Here is a 20325-nt window from a genome sequence, read left to right on the forward strand (position 1 = left end):
TGAGAGAAAACAGTTTTTAGCATTGTTTTAGAAAATTTTTATGTTTTTTTTTGGAATTTACAATAAGTTTATAAAATTCTTTAAAGATTTAGCTAATGTTTTAATAACCTTAAAAATTTCAATTCCTAAAAAGTAATGGTCATTCTCATATAAATATTGGACATATTAGTATGTTGACATTTAAATATTAGGAAGTGGCTAAAAAATTCTCAAAATTATTTTAAATATTTATCAATTTTAAATATTTAATTGAGAGTATTTTTCATCACAATATACGAGTTGTGAAAAAAAACTTTTGTTTTCCATGATAGATAAACCCTATCAAGACACATATATGGATTCTTTCTATAAGAATTTATTAGGGCATACGAGTCCATAATAAATTCAAAATGCAATATTTATTCATGAGTGTAAATCTTTATTCTAATTCATAGATGAACCACTTGTTAAAAATCCATCAACACTGTTAAACCATATTCAAACCACGTAACACAGTTTATCTTAGGTAAGATACGCTAAGGATGCTAATATAGTCTCTAACCACAATCATTTTTTTATCTTGGAATTTTATATAAAACCAATTCACTCAAGTCTCTTAGTAGCCATAAACCAAACAATTAGATAGCTACTCTTTGACCTCGACACACGTATATTTGAAGTAATTTAAATATATTTTTGTCTCTTATACCTTTATCTCTTGTGATCCAAACACTACTGATAAGATTTACATACAATTTATCTTTATGGTTAAATCTCAAAAAAATAAATACTTAAGCCTATTTGAGACAACAATACAACTAAAATTTAATGAGATTTTAATTTTTTTTTTATTTTAAATTAATTGTTTTGATATTTTTGAATTTTTTAATATACTAATATTAAAATTTTTAAAAATAATTTTAATATATTTCAAAGTAAAAATTAATTTTAAAAATTATCGCTACCCTACCATGTACTAATTTTATCATAGGATTAAAAAGCTCTCAAGGGACTATTTTGTAGTTTGACCACTAAAGAGAAAAAGAACCTCCACCGGGGTAGCAGGACAAGCAACAAAATTCACTCTCTCCCCCTCGATTTCCACCATGTATAAATTCCATTTTCCCGTTCTCTACTCTCTCTGTCCATCCCTTTTTTCCCCTTAGAAGCACAAATTCTCCCAATTTGTTATCTTCATTTCGATTAAAAAATAATAATAATCAATTTCTAGGGTTAGGGTTATCAAAACAGCCAAATTGAATAATATCTCTCCTGCTTTGCCGTCTCCTTCGTGAAGGAGAGGGGACTATGGGAGGCGGTAATGGAGACGTAGAAGGAGGCAGCAACGATACCAACGGTGGAGATGACGAAGTGAATGTCAACATCAGATGTTCTAACGGCTCAAAATTCACTGTCAAAATTAGCTTGTCGTCAACCGTTGATTCGTTTAAGCAGCTTATTGCGAATCAGTGTGATGTGCCGTCTGATCAACAGAGATTGATTTATAAGGGTCGGATCTTAAAGGACGATCAAACTCTACAAAGCTATGGTAATAAAATTAAAAGCCAATAATTATTTTCATTATTATTATTGTTATTATAATTAAATTCCTTTTTTATTTTGATTAATTTCATAATTTTTTTGGTGCTCTAAAATTATTGATCTGGATAATTAATTGTTTAATTAACTGTTTAATGGGATTAAGTAGCTATCATTTCAGATTGGTAGTTGTTGAGGTTCGAACATACGATGCTGCCTGGAGTTGACATTATTTATAGGAATTATTGACGGGTTTTTGGTGTTAGTAAATTAAATGTTTTTTGATGCTGATGCTGGTACTCAACTTGACGTCGCTGTTCTTTAATGGTTGATAGGCTTGGAGGCAGATCATGCTGTCCACTTGGTTCGTGGGTTTGCACCATCTGCACCAGTCAATGCAACTGCTGCAACCAATACTGGAGGTTCGAATGCTGCTCCGACCAATACTAGAGCTGCTGGCTCTACTGATGATGGAGAATTCGGAGGATCTGGTTTTGGATCACTGTTTCCAGGACTTGGTTTAAATGGCTTGGGTGGCAGTGGTGGTTTGCTTGGAGCTGGACTTCCAGAGTTTGAACAAGTGCAGCAACAGCTGACTCGGAACCCCAACATCATGAGAGACATAATGAACACGCCTGTTGTTCAGAACCTAATGAATAACCCTGAGATCATGCGGAACTTGCTAATGAACAACCCTCAAATGCGTGAAATCATTGACCGAAATCCTGAGCTGGCACATATACTTAATGATCCTAGCACTCTTCGTCAAACACTTGAAGCTGCACGAAACCCGGAGCTCATGCGTGAGATGATGCGCAACACAGATAGAGCTATGAGCAACATTGAATCTTCTCCTGAGGGATTCAACATGCTGAGGCGCATGTATGAAACTGTTCAAGAGCCATTTCTTAATGCAACTACAATGGCTGGAAATGCTGAAGGCGATAGTGCAAACCCATTTGCAGCTCTTTTAGGGACCCAAACTGGGAACCAGGCCAGAGATGGATCAACTAATTTGTCAACCACTAGTTCTGAAACCACCACTGGTTCTCCTGCTCCAAATACTAACCCACTTCCCAACCCTTGGAGCAGTAAGCTCTCTCTTTCTTTCTCTTTCTCTTCTTATCGTATTGAAGCTATTTAGGAGGAGGTTAGATTGAGCAGTTTAGTTTAATCCTACGTGCGGTATATGTTATTCTTCTCCTTGCTCACCAATATCTCCTCTTCTTGTATTCTTTTGAACCTGATAACGTGTGAATTTAACTGTGTTGGAAATCGCAATTACTGATACTTCTCTGTAACATTTCAGTTTGTATATGGCAAAATTACATTCCACTGCAAGAGGCACAACTTGTTTGTTGCTAGTCAGTGTGTTGTATGTATCCTTTTCTTGTTAATCTAATACTATTTACAAGATAACTTGTTGATTTTTTTAACAGCTTGAATAAGAGGAATTTCAACTTTTTTGGTCTTAAAAGTAAATATTTTCTTGCTTCATTTATGTTTTGTTTTCATAATGCAGATTATATATTAATTGCTTGTTTTAAATAACTGTACACTCTATGTAAATCTGACAGGTGGAGGTGCCCAAACTAACACCACAAGGTCGAATCCCACCAGTGATGCTAGGCCACAGGCACCTACCGGGCTAGGTGGACTCGGTCTCCCCGATCTTGACAACATGTTTAGTGTTATGCCAGATGCTGCTATGGTGAGCCAGTTGATGCAAAATCCAGCTATTTCACAAATGATGCAGAGCTTCATGTCCAGCCCTCAGTACATGAACCAGGTATAAATTTATCATGTTGCCTGGTAAAATTTTTGTGGATGAAATTTCCTTATTACTAATATCAATCAAGTTTCAGATTCTTGGTATGAATCCCCAACTCCGTAGCATGCTTGATTCCAATCCTCAACTAAGAGAAATGATGCAAAACCCAGAATTTCTTCGTCAATTGACGTCTCCTGAGACAATGCAGGTATAAGAACTTTACAGCTGTTTGTGCATGCCCTTAGATTCTCCATGCCTGCAAAGCGCCTGTACAAAACACCCCCCCCACCACACACACACACACACACCACTGCCGGCGCCTTGGCCACAGCCACTACCACAACCTAACTATAGGCTTGGAAGCAAGTAGACATTGAGTATTATATGCTTCTTCATGCTGTTCATGGGCATTTGCCTTTTGTTGTTGGTCAATAGCTTTAACTGTAGCTTAATAGCAACAAATATATTTTTTTCGTGAATTATATTCAATCTGGAAAAGAGTGCCCATACAGTTTTCAAAAGTAAGCGTAAGCCATTATTTGATTTCTCTTCTTGCAGCAACTTTTGACTTTCCAGCAATCTCTTATGTCTCAACTTGGTCAGCGACAGTCAACCCAGTAAGTGATGGTGCAATTTCTTTTCATAGCTTGTCTATAACTCGTGTGGGATAGCTATGGTTTTAGATTTCATATTGATTAGTAGCTATCAGTAGCTTCTTTTTTGGCTGGCTAACTCAATGCTCCATTGCAGGGCACAAGGTCAGCCTGGTGCTGGTACAGGTATTGAGGATATCACCTATAATATACCACCTATAATATACAGTGTCTTTTCTTTTGGTTGAAACTATGTCTTGTTATTACTTTTGATATGTTTTTTTCCCCTTTCGACTGTCTTTTACATGATTCAAACTGCAAATTGTCTGGTAGGCAGGCCTTAATTTAGAAATTTTTAAAGCTGGCTTAATAGCTTTGTCATTGTATCATTAACAGCATAATTTTCCATCATTTGAATTCTTTAATTTCTGAAATATTAGGCAGCAGAGGATTTTATTTCTTATTTTTAAGGAAATTGACAGCATTACAATTTTAGTATATGATACGTCTCAACATTTCTCTGTGTCCATGTCAAACTATTTGGGGCTTGCATATGATGTACGTGAAAGATTCTGTGAACTTGTAGTGGCTTTTCTGGTGTTATAAATATGGATAGCACAGGTTATTTTCTAACAAAGAGAAATATGATAAAACACAAGTGAGCAACCTTTGAGTTTATTTTCTTTTTAGTTTTTATCAGTAAAAAGGATATATGTTAGCTATTATGCAAGAAACGTGAGTATATTAGGTCCATCATAATGAACCTGCGGTTTTAGAATTCTATCTTTTGCTCATAGCTGCACCATAAATGGTTAATACATCTGTTGTGTTAATGCCTTTGATTGCTCTGGGGTCCATGTTGGATCCACAACTGTAGCTTAAATGTTAATCCTCATTTGTGGGCGTCCATGGTTATATTGGACTCTTCTCTCACATATTTCCCTCCCAGTATCCTCCCAATAAGGAAAAAAAAAGGAGCTCTCCTTTTGTCATGAGAAGATTATTTGTTCAATTATGGGTTTGTACTGTTGCCGCATTTGCAGGAACAGCCAACAATGCTGGTTTGGAGATGTTAATGAATATGTTTAGTGGGCTTGGGGCTGGCAACCTGGCTGTTCCCAACAGATCAAATGGTTACTATTCCTTCCGTGTTTTTCTTTTCGTTTTCGGGTTTTGTAATGTTGCTGTTAAGTTTTGTCTGCTTTGCACTCATTACATTCTGCATACCCAGTGCCCCCAGAAGAACTATATGCGACCCAGCTGTCACAGCTTCAAGAAATGGGTTTCTTTGACACACAAGAGAATATACGAGCACTAATTGCAACTGCAGGGAATGTCCATGCTGCAGTGGAGCGGCTTTTGGGAAGCACTGGTCAATAGTTGATCCATACTCCCATCTTTTTACGTTGTTAGCGTCGAGTTGGTCAGTTTATGACATGAGTTACCTTCAAGCCCGCAGTTTTCAGTATGAATAAGTTCAATTATGGTAGTAAAGGGCTGTGAACGTTCTCTGTGTGCCTATGATTGTTGGATAATCCCATTTCTTCTGTCTCTTGTGAGGTGTCAGGCTGCATGTGTCATTGTACATACCTTATATTACGATTTGTCATATGAATTGTTTGAAAATCTTCTTGGGACTTGAGGAATTCACAGCCCTACCACCCCTAATTCTATCTTTTATTCACTTATTTCCTAATTGATCTCATTTGTTGTGATTATTTAGTGCCCGTTTAAATTTTACATGTGTTTCCTAATTTTGGCTTTTGGTGTGCAACAAAGACACAGCTAAGGTAGTAGAAGAAAGTGAATGCAGGAAGGAGGCCCTAGTTGCGTCTGTGATAGTAATGAAAGCCGCAATATTACAGAACTAGGATAGGAGCTCGTGTTACGCGGTGGCCTGCTCAAAAATTTATTTGAACTACAAAAACCCCACCCTGGCCCGTTAAAAAAACAAAAGTGAAAAATATTTGAAGAAAATATAAAGCATGTCTTTCCGCAGCAAATTTTTTTTACCAAAAAAAACCCAAAATTCTAAGATTATAATTTTCGGTATAAATATTATATGTTTATTTTAAATTACGATAAATTTAAAAATATCAAAATTAAATAAATTAAATTAGAAAAAAATCTACAAATGACAAAAAATCAAATGGAAAAACAAAAAGCTCAGGTGAGCTGGCCTGCTTGGCCAACTTGCCTTGACTTGTTTTATATTTTTCTTTTAAGGATAGATGGCATGCTTGTTTTGTTTTTTATACGTATCAGCTTCTATAATAGTTTCTAGCCATTACAGGTGGTCAAATAATCAGATAGTCATTTCCTAGAGGTAAAAAAACCCACTTTGACCCCTTTTTTTTTCCATAAAAAAACCCTAACAAACATCACAGGGAGTTCAAAAACCCATTATTGGTATAAAATCACCATTTTGGTTAAAAAAATAAAATAAACCTATAAAAAAACAAATTCCAAAATCCAATCTGATTTTTTAGGCAAGATAAATGATAAAAAAGACTTAAATGGAACTCCCCTTGTAAAATAAATTTATTAATAACAAAAATCACAAGTCTTGTCACTAAAAATGCTAGTTTCTAAACTTTCTAATCCGACTACTCCCCCTCTTCTATCATGAAAAAAATTGACTACTCTCTTTCCTCCCCCTCTTCTATCATGGAAAAAATTTGAATTTTTAGAATAAAATTAAAAAAACTCATAAAAGAGGGATTGAAATAAAAAAATTGAAAAAAACTTTTAGGACCAAAAATACTAAAAACACGCATCAACTATAGTAAATAAATAAATAAATAGCCTTGGACTTCATTCAATTAAAAAAAAAAAACTCATGATAGTATTACAATTCACAATAATCTTGTGCACGAGTGATAAATAAAATAAAAAAATATAAATAAAATTAAGTTTTGGATTAAAATGTAAAGAACTCATAAAGAGGGATTAAGATCGAAAAAAAATTGAAAGACTCAAAATGCTAAGAACACGCCACAGCTATAATAACAAAAGCATAGCCTTTTTCAGTTATCAAATTTGGTTCTTGAGTTTTTAATTATGCATAATCGAGAAAACTTTGCACCAATTTAATGATGGGTTCTTCTCTAAACACCACAGAAATCCTTATTGAGTTAGCCCTGTTTGTTTGATGGAAAATAATATTTTTTATAAAGTGAATTTTATTGAGTTAGGCCATGTTTGTTTGATGGAAAATAATATTTTTTATAAAGTTAATTATTTTTCGATGTTTGGTAGTGTAATGGAAAATAAGTTGAAAAATACTTTCTAATATTTGGTTATGTCATGAAAAATAAGCTAAAAAATAAATTACTAATGTTTTATTTTTTTTAAGTTTATTACAATAATAAGAAACAAATATTACAAATTAAAAAGTTGAATGAGAATGAAATTGAAAAAAAATATAATTTCATAAGTTATCTTAAATAAAATAAATAATAATCAAATAATAGAGATCAAATCTAAAAAATTAAAAATTAAATGATGAAGAAATTAAAATAATAATAATTAACATTTCATAAATTATTTCAAATAAAATAAGTAACAATCAAAAGAATGAGGACTAAATTTAATAAATAAAAAATCTCAATTAAAAAATGATAAGAAAAAAGCAAATAACAATTATAAAAATAAGGACCAAAGTTAATATAAAAATTAAATTATAAGGGATGAAATTGAAAAAAATATTAAAAAAATATATATATAGCAATCAAAAGTTTAAGGATTAAATTTGATATAATTAGCAAAACATATGACATTTCTAAATTTTTCACCACTTTCAGAAAGTGTTTTTCGCCGAAAATAAAAAAAATAAAAACACTTTTCTGGAAATCAAGCTAAATTTTTCTTTAATTGGAAAGTGTTTTTCATTGATCATAAAATGTTTTTTATTGATTAATTTTTTTAATAGCAAATAAATATATGAAAGTTTGGAAAGTAATTTTCAAAAGTAATTTTCTAAAAAATAAACACACCCTTAATCGGGACAAATCACTAACCCAGACCTTCAAAAAAACCAAAATCAGAAGGATCCAATAAAAAAAGAGAGTTAAGTGATCAAAAAATTTTAAAGGATGAAAAACAAAACCTATGACACAATTCCTATCCACAATAATTTTATGGCTGAGTTAAGTTAGTTTTATTTGTGATTGTAATCTATAGTTACATAACGAAAAAGAAATTATTTCATTATGCATGCTTGCAAAATCAACTTTTGATCCTCTGGAAGTGTGCTATCATAAACATTTCCTGAATCTGGAATAATTAATTAATAGGATAAATCATATTTCGCATTTATTGATTCAGAAATGTTTCATTTCTGATCATCATATAGCTTGAAATTTCTGTTCATATAGTTCTTACGTTTTTAAGGATTTCTGTCGGTTGTCATCATATGTATAGGTCTAGAGAAAAAGAAATCACCATGGACCTTTAAGCTCCTTGGAGCTGAGATGATTATGGCCGAAGCCATCGTCTTCTTCCCAGAAGATGTGTATGAACAAGTCCACACACACACATATTATAAGCTCCTCCTTTCACGTTTCGTGGGCGTGTGCCCTTTTGGATCAAATGAGAGATTAATAAAACTATGAAATTTTAATATCTACTTTTGAAAACAAATTAAAAACACTGGTACAATTCATGTACGTGTGGTGAATCTAGTTGGGGATCCTAATAGTTCCCTGCATGGAATAATTTCGACTCTAAATTTATGCAGCAGCTATTTTTTATCATCAAGCAGTGATGTATGAATGGAAAATCTGCAATGGTTACCAAAACTTTGTGCAGACACTACCACAAATCTGCTGCTATAAATATTGTGCTTTTATGGGTTTTATATATATGGAGTAATGAAGCTAGGAATTCATAATAATGGAGAGGGAACGAGATATCAAATATATTCAATTTGATAATTATTTTTAATTTTTATTTAAGATACACAATCCATTTCTCAATTTTATATATTATTTTCTAAAACAACAATTATATATACTGTTTATTTGTTGAATGTTTTTATTAGTGGACCAATAGAGAGTTGTATAATTGCTGATTATGCCCAGTATAAGTGATTTAATTAAAAATCTCATACGAATGGAATTCAGAGTGGACGTAGTACTGTTGATTTTTTCAGATATATCACTTCAGCAAATGAGTGTGGATTGTTGCTTGACTTGAACTTGCAATTAACACCCCTCTAGCTTGTGTTGAATTTTTAATTTTTAGTTAGAGAAGAATTAGGGAGGATAGAATTTAAATTTATGATTATTTGGTTATTAAATTTGATAATTAAAATAAGTTCTATAAAAAAAAACTCTAGATCATATGGTTATACATATGTTAATATATTTTTTACATTTCAGATTATTTTCTTTAACATTTTCACTCAAGCATCATAATACATATAAACTATTAAATAATTATTTTGTTATCATTATTTTATTTTATTTTATTTTTTAATTCATTCCTTATTATTATTTTATTTTTATATTAGATTTGATACTCATTTTTTTGATTTTGTTTTGTTTTTTTATCCCTTTCTTGATTAATTTTATTTTTCATTGTTTTTTATGAGAATGGGTCCTTATTCATTTGATTATTTTTTTGTTTTGTTTTTATTTTAATTTTGAATTTTTGAATAATTGAGAATTTTGTTTCATGATTTTTTTTTGTGTTTGCTTTTTACAGAGTAATCTCGGTCTTAGAACCCAGGTCTGTATTTCAAAGATTAATCTGATTTTACTTTGATCTTTTTAGGTTTTTATTTTTATTTTATTCTTCTATATTAGATTATTGGGCCTTGAGTTTTTTTTTTCTTTCTATGAGAGGTTATCTCAATCTCATATTTAGGATTGCAAATTAGTTAAGTTAACCCGAGTTAACTTGAGTTTTTTTTTTTAATTTCTCCTTTCATCATATAGTTTGTTTAAGAGTTAATCTTTATTTTTTTATTCAACTTCTTTTATACAGTGTCATTCCAACCTCATATCACGCTAAAAAATTAATAAGTTGACTCGTGTTAATTTTTTTTTATTTTTTTATTTTGTTTATCCTTCATGTTCTTTATTTTCCATGTTGTGTTCTTGATTACTTATCATTATTGATGGCCTGATTAGATGGTCTAACATCAAGAGTTCTTGACCTATAATCACAAGGTCTCCTCTTCAACCTTATGTGTTAAAATGGAACGTGGATGGATCTTTTATTAGCAAGCCTGGTTAAATGTACAGGTATTAATGGGGTTCTTCATGATTAAAAAAAAAAAGAATCTTTTTAGGTATTTTTTCTTTTCTAGTCGGGATCAAAGAATCTAATGAAGCTGAGTTGTTAGCCGTGATTAAAGCTTTACAAATATCTTCATGATCTAGAGTAAACTTGTTTGGTGTGGAATCATAATAGAATCTCCACTTCCTCCATTAGGCAGCACTGGAGATTCCATGAGCTCTTCATTCTGGGTGCGGTGTTCGTTTCTCTTCATACATGGGTTCAGTGTCTTCCTCTCATACCTTATGAGATGCGCTGATGGACTTGCTAAATGAAGTATCTCTAGAAATTATGAATTTGCAATTTTGCTGAGGAAGATACTGATATGACTCTTGAAGAAGCTGATTGATATACACATCTAGGACGATACAGAGGCAGGGGCTGAGTCTTTGATTGTTTTGTTGATCTTTTGAGATATCTAGGGCATTGCATGCATGGTTCGTTGTTGCTTTTCTGTTTTTATTGTCTTGCAGACCCATCTGGTCTTTGTTTTGCCTTTTATAGGTTTAATTTATTTTGCTTATAAAAAAGGTTACCATTTTACTTTAGAAAATAAAACAAATAATTATTCATTCATAATAAATAAACAGTTATAAACTATTAAATAGATTTATATACATTTATTGCACTTTAAAAAATAATCTTATCCTTTTATACTTTAACTAACTGTTAGGAAACTGTAAGAATTATAAACAAATATGTGGAACTTTAATTTTTTTTTCTTACTTTATAAAATAATTTTTTTTTTAAAGTTGTTAACAAGTCATTTTTAAGTGGTTACAAATATAAGTTTAAACTAAAAAGTGTTTTTACTTGTTGCTATCATAAATGTGTCTTATTGCTTTGTAAACTTGGTGGCACTAAAATTGTAATAATTTAAGTAAGCATATCAGAAATCTAGGATATATTTATAACTTGGACAAATAGTTTTTTTTTTTTAAATATCTTCACAAAAATCTCATACTAGCTAGTGGATTTTATAATGTAATGTCAAATATATATATTCAGCAATATATTATATATTAGATTATATATAATAAGTTGATTATATGTAGTGTCGAACATATATATTCAACATTGTATATAATGTAGTGTCGAACATATATATTCGGCAACGCACATGCGGTGCCGAATATATATGTTCGACACTACATTATATAATTCACTCATTTGAGATTTTTTTGTGAATTAAATCCAATAATTGAAATATTTGGTAAGCGATGTTGTGAAAAATTTTTGATAAGATTTTTTTAATAAGATTAGCATGACTAAATAAGTAATTCACAACTCTTGATGAAATCCAACAACTAGATTATATAATGTATTGTCAAATATACATCTTCAAAGAAAAAATCTCAACGGGTGGATTATATAATGTACTACATTATATAATTCACCTACTTTAGATTTTTTATGAAAATATTTTTTTTATGAATACTTGATTTTTGAAATCCAATGATTGAAATATTTGGTAAGTGATATCGTGAAAATTTTTCGATAAGATTAGCATGACTAAATAAGTAATTCACAACTATACCAAATTTCTATTCTTGATGAAATCCAACAAATAGATTATATAATGTACTGTCAAATATATATCTTCAAAAAAATTCTCTAAATGGTGGATGATATAATGTACTCCATTGTATAATCCATCCATTTTAGATTTGTTGTGAAGACATTTTCTTGTGAATACTTGATTTTTGGAATCTAATTATTGAAATATTTGGTAAGTGTTCCAAATTACTTATCAAAGTATGAATAAAATCCAATATTGAAATATTTCGTTGGTAATGTTGTGGAAATTTTTGGATAAGATTACCATGACTAAAAAGGTAAATCACAACTATATCAAATTAATTTGTATTTTCTAGTTTTATTTTTCCTAAAATGGTTTCATAAAAAATCCAAAATGAGTGAATTATTTAGTGTATTGCTAATTTTACCGAATTCATATATTGAAATCTTGTCTGTTAATAAACGAAATTCGATGATTGATATATTCGGAAAATAATGTCGTTCAAATTTTTTGATAAAATAATCACGATTAAAAAGGTAATTCACATTAATACTAGATTTCTATTCTCAATTTTTATTTGGAACTACCAAATAAGCATAAAATATTAAAGTTAAAAAATCAAACTTTTCCTATTTTGATTAATTCGCACACCTATGACCAGCAGGATATAACTTTTCATGACCAACACCATCAAGGGCACATTCGTAAATTAATAAACCAATGAGGCACCAACGTTATAGTTTCCCTCCTCTTCGAAATGCCACCAATTTCCACCCCCTAACTACCAAAAATACACCACATCATTACCGTCCAATACACTAACATAAATCCACGCGTACGTCCAGAAATAAAGAATCACATCATTTAACCATAGACCTAAACAGTACCATAACATGAAGAGACACCATAGGTAACTGTAACTAACTGCCATTTTAAATATTTTTTTGCCTCCACCACTCTTTAAATACGCCTTTGATTTGCTTGATCCTAGCACAACAATTAATCACAAGTCATTAGCCCTTCAATCTCTTTGTTTTTCTTCTTAATCCCATTTTTCTTGATTCACCATGACTAATAACAACAACAACGATAACAAGGATGCTGCTGCCATCCCTGATAAGGCCACTGAGCATTCAGAAGCAGCCAACAGTCCTAGAAGAAACCCCAACGATCAAGAGGAGGCTATCGCCCCACCAAGGCCAACAGTCCAACGATCTACTCTCGAAACCGGTGGACCTTCTTCTGTTTCTGGTCCTGCCGGGCCGGCAGGAACTGAAGTTGGTGCATCTCCTGCTGCCGTGACTTTAACTAGTGGTGCTAGCCCATCAACTCCTGTAAGAATTGGAGGGAGTGGTACTGCTGTTGTTGATCCCAGTACTACTGTTGCTGCTACTGGAGTGGCTGGAGAAGGGTCGTCCTCGAGAAAACGATCTGGAAAGGGTGAAGAGAGCAGTCCTCATGTGTCAAAGAAGGCTAAAGGAGAGATGGACATTAATCCTGACGCTGAACCGACGTGCTCTACATGTGGCCGAACATTTGCCTCCTGGAAGGCAGTGTTTGGTCATATGCGAGCACACCCTGATCGCGGCTGGAGAGGTGCCTTCCCCCCTCCGGAATGGTCTCCAGAAAAGCCTACTGACCAGCAGGGAGATCAAAGTGCTCTACGAAGCCAATTAGCACCCAGGCTGCTAAATTTGGCAATAAACACTCTAAATCGGATGAAGCACGATCAAGGTCATGAGGCTGGTTCTTCGACAAATCGAAGAAACTTTGATTTGAATACGGAACCACCGAGAGAATCAGAAAGTAATTCTGGATCTTCTTCTCCCCCAAGCAGTGGAAACCGGTTTGATCTTAATAAACCTCCGAAAGCTGATCATAACAATGGCAACGAGGGAGCATCCAAATAAATTATAATTAGGCTGCTCAACTATGTTGCTTTTACCTATGTTTTATTACTTGCTTTTAAATCATGCTCTTTTGAGTATTAGAGATTTAGAGTTGTAATAAAATATTTGTCTATTTAGTGGACATATGATCGCATTTAGATGTTCTTCATTTTCTTTTCTTTTTTTTTTTTTTTTTAATTAATAAACGCTTGAAGGAAATTCTTGTTATATAGATAACAAGAATGTTGGGTACTTGTTTATACTCGATATGCATTTCTCTTCTGTTCTTTCTGTCCAACGTACGTGATGATATTTAAGGAGAGGCATCATGTAAAAGATGTTAGGGTTAATTCTTGATGCATCTTGGTGACTACTCTCTTATAACTCCACCGTCTACCGTCTACCATATACAATAAGGAATATTCTAAATGCCATGATATTTTTACGCCTGAACACAGAAATCCCAGATGGATTACTAGCATTACACATTAAGGGAAGTGACTTTTTTCTGAGAAAATTGCGAAGAGTAGTTTCATCTTCTGCTTGTAATTTCTTGAAACCGGCATGCCATGCCCGTTCAACTGGATAAACTGCGTGTTTGAACGTAGAACGACTCGGGAATATCAACAGAATATATAGGTTTCAACTCGAAAACATCTTGTTTGTCAGAGTAGAAATGTGTTCCATTTGATTCGATTGGTGCTATAGGTAGGAGCGGTGAAGAGATTAACTTCTGGCCATTTCAATCACAGTTCTTGATTATACACAGACCTTTTAGACTTTGAAAAGACATTGATCATTGATTTATCGGCTAACGTTAAGATTTTGATGACAATCTTGATCTTCGTTCTTCATACTTTGTATTTGTCTGTTCTTTTCTTTTTCCTCTGAAATTAAGAAAGTTGCATATATGCAATTGGAAACAAAGTACTACATCGAAGGTTCGGGTAATCATTTCAAGTCACTTGTTTCTCCGTGTAAAATTCGTTAAAAATGTTTCCTATCATCCATTTTTACCCTAAAGCATAAGATATAGAAATGAAAACGATAAATAAATAAAATCTTATTTGTAGAAATAATATTAATTTAATGCCATTAATTTATAAATTACTTCTACGACAAGGGATTGCGTGATTAGCCACCTTAGTTTTGTGAAGTTCTTACAAATATCACTCAATCGAATTGTGTGTCCAACTATATTTTTATATATTTTTAGAGTATTTAGATGTGTTCAAGTTAAATATAATTTTTTTTTAAATAAAAAATATTTTAAAAAATAATTAATAATGTATTCCAAACTTTAAAACCATCCAAAATGAGAAAAATTCTAGTTATAGAAAATAGGATGTGTTAAGAAAATATTGATTTCTCCTATGGAATCCTGCTAAAAAAAATAACATTTCATGGTGAACATAAATAACTTCAATAATGATAGTATATTTATCATGGTCAAATACACTATATTTATTGGAATCTTACAACCTAATCAAAGTTTTCGATTCGATTCAATTATGAAAATATAATATTTTTTATTTTGATTCAAAATGTTCAAGTAGACTTATGTTTTAAAATTCATATAAATAGCATCTAAATTTCTCTTCCTTACCTTTAACGCATCAAGACTTATTTCATTAATTTAAAATTTAAAATTATAATTTTATATCACCATCTTACAAAACTCTCACCACTATTATATTATGTCTAATTAAATTTATTAATTTAATTAAATAAAGTGAGAGTATCTAGTATCAAATCTTTCTAACTGTATGGTCAACTAAGTTTTTATATCATGTATATAATTTAAAATTTTAAAATTTTAAGTGAAATATGATAAATAAATTTATATTTCTCTTTAATATTATATTACTAAATTAGAATTATCTATACTCGATTAAAAAGTTGATTGTATTCGTTGCTCTAAGCATAGAATCTCTTGAAGTGCATCAACACACTTGACTACACAATGAATTGCATTGAAAATACTTTACTTCGTGATGATAATGTAATTGTTTAACAATTTATAGTAGGTGGAGAAACATCTATATGACTCTATAAATACTACTAAATTAATTATATTAAAATATTAATAATAATTTTATCGCAAAAATGTATTCTAATCAAAAGAGAGATTGATTTAACTAACCAAGAAACCGAAAAAAAAAATTAGGAACCCTTTTTTTCATTCAAAATCATTTAATTTAAATCCCATATTTTAGCTATAATTAAACACTCCAATCACATTTAATTAACTACAAATTATTTAACTATAATATTTTATATTACTAGGATTAATTAATTTATTTTAATAAACTAGCTAGATAGATTGAATTATAATTAAATATTACATGCATTCATCAATCCATAACTTAGTATTTTCATGTACCTCATTTTGACACATGCATATAGAGATAAAACTGCTAATTTTTCTTGTATATATGTGACTCTCCTAGTGGCTAATAATAGCTCACGTCTCCATGAAAGCCCCTCCAGAAGTGGCAGCAGTTATCCTAAAAAAACAAAAAAAGAAGAAGAAGAAGAGAGAGAGAGAGAGAGAGAGAGAACACAATTCAAGGTCCCGAGACCATCCTCTGCCATACGACCATAAGCTCATCCGGGTGAGGTGAGAGCACAAAAATAAGAGATAAAGAATTGCCAATGCATGACGTTCTCATAAAATAAAATAAATAAACTTACTATTATCCTCATCTCATTAATTCTTCTTCTTGTTTTATTTTAGAGAATCCTCTTGTCATTTTACTGGACTAGCTAGCAGAATTGCCAAGCAAGCAAACAAAATTACTATCCTTGCTTGAATTTATTAATCAATCTATTCACATCAGTTTGGAATTTATATCTATCTATCAGTTTTGGTTAAATTTATATCTCTAATAAATACTCACTTAAATAAAAAAATGAAAAACTTGCAAGTTGTTGACTGAAGAGGTAAATGAATTTAATTACTCCTATGATATTTATTATCATGGGTTTGGGTTAAAGATTAAGTACGAGGAAAAAATATTCATGTTTGGATATGGATGGTTGCTCTATGTTTAATTTGACATGTATATATATATATATATTGTAGACGCATGCATCCATTTACATGTGAATTATATTTGATTAAATCTTAATTTTGATTGGTAAAAGTTGACCAACAATACCATTAATACTACTAAAACTCGGGAAGAAAAACCCTAACTACATATAAGAGAGAGAAGCATTTAACTGTTTTTGATTTTAGACTTGTGAAAAGGGGCAGTTGCCTCGCACGTGGCTACCATTGAACTTACAAAAGATTACGCTAAACAAAGGCAAGAGTGTTTTCCACCTTGCCCTCTTCACTTACCTCTCTTTCTCGTCTAAATCTTTCCATTTTCTCTCTTACACGAGACATCATGGATCCTTACAAGGTTGTTATTCTACCTCTCTCCTTCTTCAAATCGAATTCATGTCTCTGCTTAATACAAAAAAAAAAATGATGTGTTTTCACATATATTCCAGTTAAATATGTTTTAACCTCTCTTTGATTTTCATTGTTGGGTACCCTATACAGTTTTGATGTCTCTTTTTGATGCGTTTTCATGATGCAGTATCGTCCATCAAGTTCTTACAACTCTCCGTTCTTCACTACAAATTCTGGCGCTCCAGTCTGGAATAATAACTCATCGCTTACTGTTGGTTCCAGAGGTAAAAGTTTGTCATGCTTTGTGGACTTCTTTCATGTCTGAGTTCATTATAGAGTGCTTTAGGTGATGGCTTGAGCTTTAGTTAGGTATTTTTACACCTTTTGGTTGATTTGGGTTTTGTAGTTTCTAATTCAGCTTACTTGCGATGCATTGAAACCAAGTTAGTTTGTGAATACTATGCAAATCTCAGAGTTTGAAGTAGAACTTCTCTTTTGAAGGTCCGATTCTGCTTGAGGACTATCATTTGGTGGAGAAACTTGCTAATTTTGACAGGGAAAGAATCCCAGAACGTGTTGTTCATGCTAGAGGTGCGAGTGCTAAAGGGTTTTTTGAAGTGACCAATGATATATCTCATCTCACTTGTGCTGATTTCCTTAGAGCCCCTGGAGTCCAGACCCCTGTTATTGTCAGGTTTTCTACTGTTATCCATGAACTCGGCAGTCCTGAAACTCTAAGAGACCCCAGAGGTTTTGCTGTGAAATTCTACACTAGAGAGGTAACAATATTTTTTTTGTTTTTTGTTCAAGGACTTCTTCTTGTTTTTTCTCTTCCTCTTTGTACTGAAAAATCACAGTAGGTAAGTGGTATCTTATATCTGTTGGCTCATTTATGTTGCATCAATAACTAATAATGTTCTTGCTGTTATCTTGCCTTTTCATCTTTAAATTTTAAAAGGATGCCCCCCCCCCCCCCCCCTCAATTCATTGTGAGATTCTATCAATATGACATGCTTAATGCATGCGGAGGGTGTTGCTTATGATGTGTTTGTTTATCAATACATGACGGAAAACCTGATCAATGCATATCATAGTAACATGCTTCCCATTGTAAAATTGGAATTGACTGTGCATTTGAAGTTATTGACTGAAAGGTTCAATGAATTCTGTTTCACCACTCTCACCAGGGAAATTTTGATCTGGTCGGCAACAATTTCCCAGTCTTCTTCATTCGTGATGGGATGAAGTTCCCTGATATGGTTCATGCTCTCAAGCCCAACCCTAAATCACACATTCAGGAAAACTGGAGGATACTTGACTTCTTCTCACACCATCCCGAGAGCTTGCACATGTTCTCCTTCCTGTTTGATGACATTGGTGTTCCACAAGATTACAGGCACATGGAAGGCTCTGGTGTTAACACCTATACTCTAATCAACAAGGCTGGGAAGGCATATTATGTGAAATTCCACTGGAAACCAACTTGTGGTGTCAAGTCTTTATTGGAAGACGAGGCCATAAAAGTTGGTGGATCCAATCACAGTCATGCCACACAGGATCTCTATGACTCCATCAGGGCTGGAAACTACCCTGAGTGGAAGCTTTTCATTCAAATAATTGATCCTGCTGATGAAGACAAGTTTGACTTTGATCCACTTGATGTAACCAAGACTTGGCCTGAAGACATCTTGCCTTTGATGCCTGTGGGCCGCTTGGTGTTGAACAAGAATATTGATAACTTCTTTGCGGAGAACGAGCAGCTAGCATTTTGCCCTGCTATTATAGTGCCTGGTATCTACTATTCGGATGATAAGTTGCTGCAAACTAGAATCTTCTCGTATGCTGATACTCAGAGGCACCGCCTCGGGCCAAATTATCTCCAGCTTCCAGCAAATGCTCCAAAGTGTGCTCATCACAACAATCACCATGAAGGTTTCATGAATTTTATGCATAGGGACGAGGAGGTATACTCTCTCTCTCTCTCTCTCTTTCTCTCTCTGAGCTCATGTATATGCTACTTTTTTGGACTTAATGCTATCCTAGGATCATTATCTGATAAGGGCTTGTTTTTAGGTCAATTACTTCCCCTCAAGGTTTGATCCTGTCCGTCATGCTGAGAGATACCCTAATCCTTCTGTCATTCACACTGGCAAGCGTGAGAAGGTTTGTATCTCTATTTGCTTCAGCGTTTTGAATATTGAAGGGTGGTAAGTATGCTAGTTTTGGGTTAGAATTGAGCTGCGGTTTCAGAGAGCCAGTGAAAATGTATTCCGCGATACCTTCTAACCCTGCAACTGAACTGATGCTTTCATGATACTCTGGGTTGCTTTATCTGTATCAAGAGTGTTAGCTCTTAATTATCCCACTGAACTAATTTATCTTTGCATAATTCTGTGCTGTCCGTCTGTCTTCATTATCACAGTGCATAATTGAGAAGGAGAATAACTTCAAGCAGCCTGGCGAGAGATACCGTTCATTTTCACCAGACAGGTACCCTTATCTTGTGATTTCTGAGACATTCATCTTTTTTTAGATTCCAATATAACAACTAAGTCCTTTTCTCTTTAATTTTCCTTTTTGATTTACTTTTTCAGGAAAGAGCGCTTTGTTCGCCGTTGGGTTGAGGCCTTGTCTGACCCAAGGGTTACATATGAAATTCGCAGTATTTGGATATCATACTGGTCTCAGGTGAAGTTTCCATCCCCGTACAAACATTTATACTCGTATCAATCTCCTGATTGGATGAATGAATATATTTCACTATATATAAAATGCATGAGTTCTGTGTTGCCATCTACTTTTTTGGTTGATGTTAAGCTGATTATATAGTTGCATCGCTATAGTTCATTTTAGTTTTCAGATGGCAGAAACCAATTATTACTACATTATTTTGTTTGGTTACAGGCTGACAAGTCTCTGGGTCAGAAGCTTGCTTCTCACCTCAATATGAGGCCAGGCATTTGAAGATGTTTCTGGTGCTGAGAAGCGTAAAGAAAGCAAAAATATTTTTTTCAAGGACTCAAATGGCGACATTTTTCCATTTGATTGCTGTACCTTTGTATACTGGGTTTAATGCTGTTTTGTGACTTCTTTATGTAATGGTTGAAGAGTCTTTGTAACAAAATGTTATATTGTGTCATATGAAGGTTTCTGTAATAACAGGTGGTTTACAATAAAAATCCCTGCTGTGTTCTCTATAGATTTCCAAGGGATGAGTAGATTTCCTATGCTCTTCAGTCAGGCCTCCTTTCATATCAGTTTACCCTCTAAATTTGCTGTGTTTTTTGTTTTGTTTTTTTTCTTTGCCGCTTTGTCACAGATGACACGAGGGTATCAAATCTTGTAGGGAA

General features: G+C 32.8%; 3 protein-coding genes and 1 long non-coding RNA gene across 5 annotated transcripts; 3 read left to right on the forward strand and 1 right to left on the reverse strand.

The window, feature by feature from the left end:
- Positions 1 to 1056: 1056 nt before the first annotated feature.
- LOC105124025 (ubiquitin domain-containing protein DSK2a-like) lies at positions 1057 to 5570 on the forward strand. Its single transcript, XM_011023848.1, has 8 exons — positions 1057 to 1528; positions 1854 to 2609; positions 3096 to 3307; positions 3384 to 3497; positions 3848 to 3906; positions 4040 to 4068; positions 4926 to 5015; positions 5114 to 5570. The coding sequence occupies exons 1-8, from the start codon at positions 1288 to 1290 to the stop codon at positions 5260 to 5262; spliced, it is 1650 nt and encodes a 549-aa protein (XP_011022150.1). The 5' UTR covers positions 1057 to 1287; the 3' UTR covers positions 5263 to 5570.
- LOC105124024 (uncharacterized) lies at positions 4168 to 4919 on the reverse strand. The gene is made up of 2 exons (XR_841984.1): positions 4628 to 4919; positions 4168 to 4596 (listed from the first exon to the last, which is right to left on the reverse strand). It is a non-coding gene; the product is annotated as an uncharacterized LOC105124024 (long non-coding RNA).
- A 7180-nt stretch (positions 5571 to 12750) lies between the features above and the next one.
- LOC105124026 (uncharacterized) lies at positions 12751 to 13593 on the forward strand. The gene has a single exon (XM_011023849.1). The coding sequence runs from the start codon at positions 12751 to 12753 to the stop codon at positions 13591 to 13593; it is 843 nt and encodes a 280-aa protein (XP_011022151.1).
- A 3276-nt stretch (positions 13594 to 16869) lies between these two features.
- Positions 16870 to 20202, forward strand: LOC105124027 (catalase-2-like). 2 transcript variants are annotated; one of them, XM_011023851.1, is made up of 8 exons: positions 16870 to 16982; positions 17163 to 17259; positions 17477 to 17754; positions 18163 to 18939; positions 19049 to 19138; positions 19398 to 19465; positions 19570 to 19663; positions 19880 to 20202. In XM_011023851.1, the coding sequence occupies exons 1-8, from the start codon at positions 16968 to 16970 to the stop codon at positions 19937 to 19939; spliced, it is 1479 nt and encodes a 492-aa protein (XP_011022153.1). In that variant the 5' UTR covers positions 16870 to 16967; the 3' UTR covers positions 19940 to 20202. The 2 variants fall into 2 exon arrangements, with proteins under 2 accessions (XP_011022153.1, XP_011022152.1); XM_011023850.1 differs by having other exon boundaries at positions 16886 to 17039.
- Positions 20203 to 20325: the final 123 nt, after the last annotated feature.

The sequence above is a fragment of the Populus euphratica genome, unplaced genomic scaffold (assembly GCF_000495115.2).
Source record: "Populus euphratica unplaced genomic scaffold, PopEup_1.0 scaffold12.1, whole genome shotgun sequence".
NCBI lineage: Eukaryota > Viridiplantae > Streptophyta > Magnoliopsida > Malpighiales > Salicaceae > Populus > Populus euphratica.

What these genes read in the sequence shown, in the direction of transcription:
- LOC105124025 (XM_011023848.1), top strand. Translation starts at nt 1,288, where the DNA reads ATGGGAGGCGGTAATGGAGACGTAGAAGGAGGCAGCAACGATACCAAC. An exon ending in TCAAACTCTACAAAGCTATG is followed by an intron (nt 1,529 to 1,853) that starts GTAATAAAATTA and finishes AATGGTTGATAG; the next exon opens with GCTTGGAGGCAGATCATGCT. An exon ending in GGTCAGCGACAGTCAACCCA is followed by an intron (nt 3,907 to 4,039) that starts GTAAGTGATGGT and finishes GCTCCATTGCAG; the next exon opens with GGCACAAGGTCAGCCTGGTG.
- LOC105124027 (XM_011023850.1), top strand. Translation starts at nt 16,968, where the DNA reads ATGGATCCTTACAAGGTTGTTATTCTACCTCTCTCCTTCTTCAAATCG. An exon ending in CATGTCTCTGCTTAATACAA is followed by an intron (nt 17,040 to 17,162) that starts AAAAAAAAATGA and finishes TTCATGATGCAG; the next exon opens with TATCGTCCATCAAGTTCTTA. An exon ending in CGTTCATTTTCACCAGACAG is followed by an intron (nt 19,466 to 19,569) that starts GTACCCTTATCT and finishes TTACTTTTTCAG; the next exon opens with GAAAGAGCGCTTTGTTCGCC.
- LOC105124026 (XM_011023849.1), top strand. Translation starts at nt 12,751, where the DNA reads ATGACTAATAACAACAACAACGATAACAAGGATGCTGCTGCCATCCCT.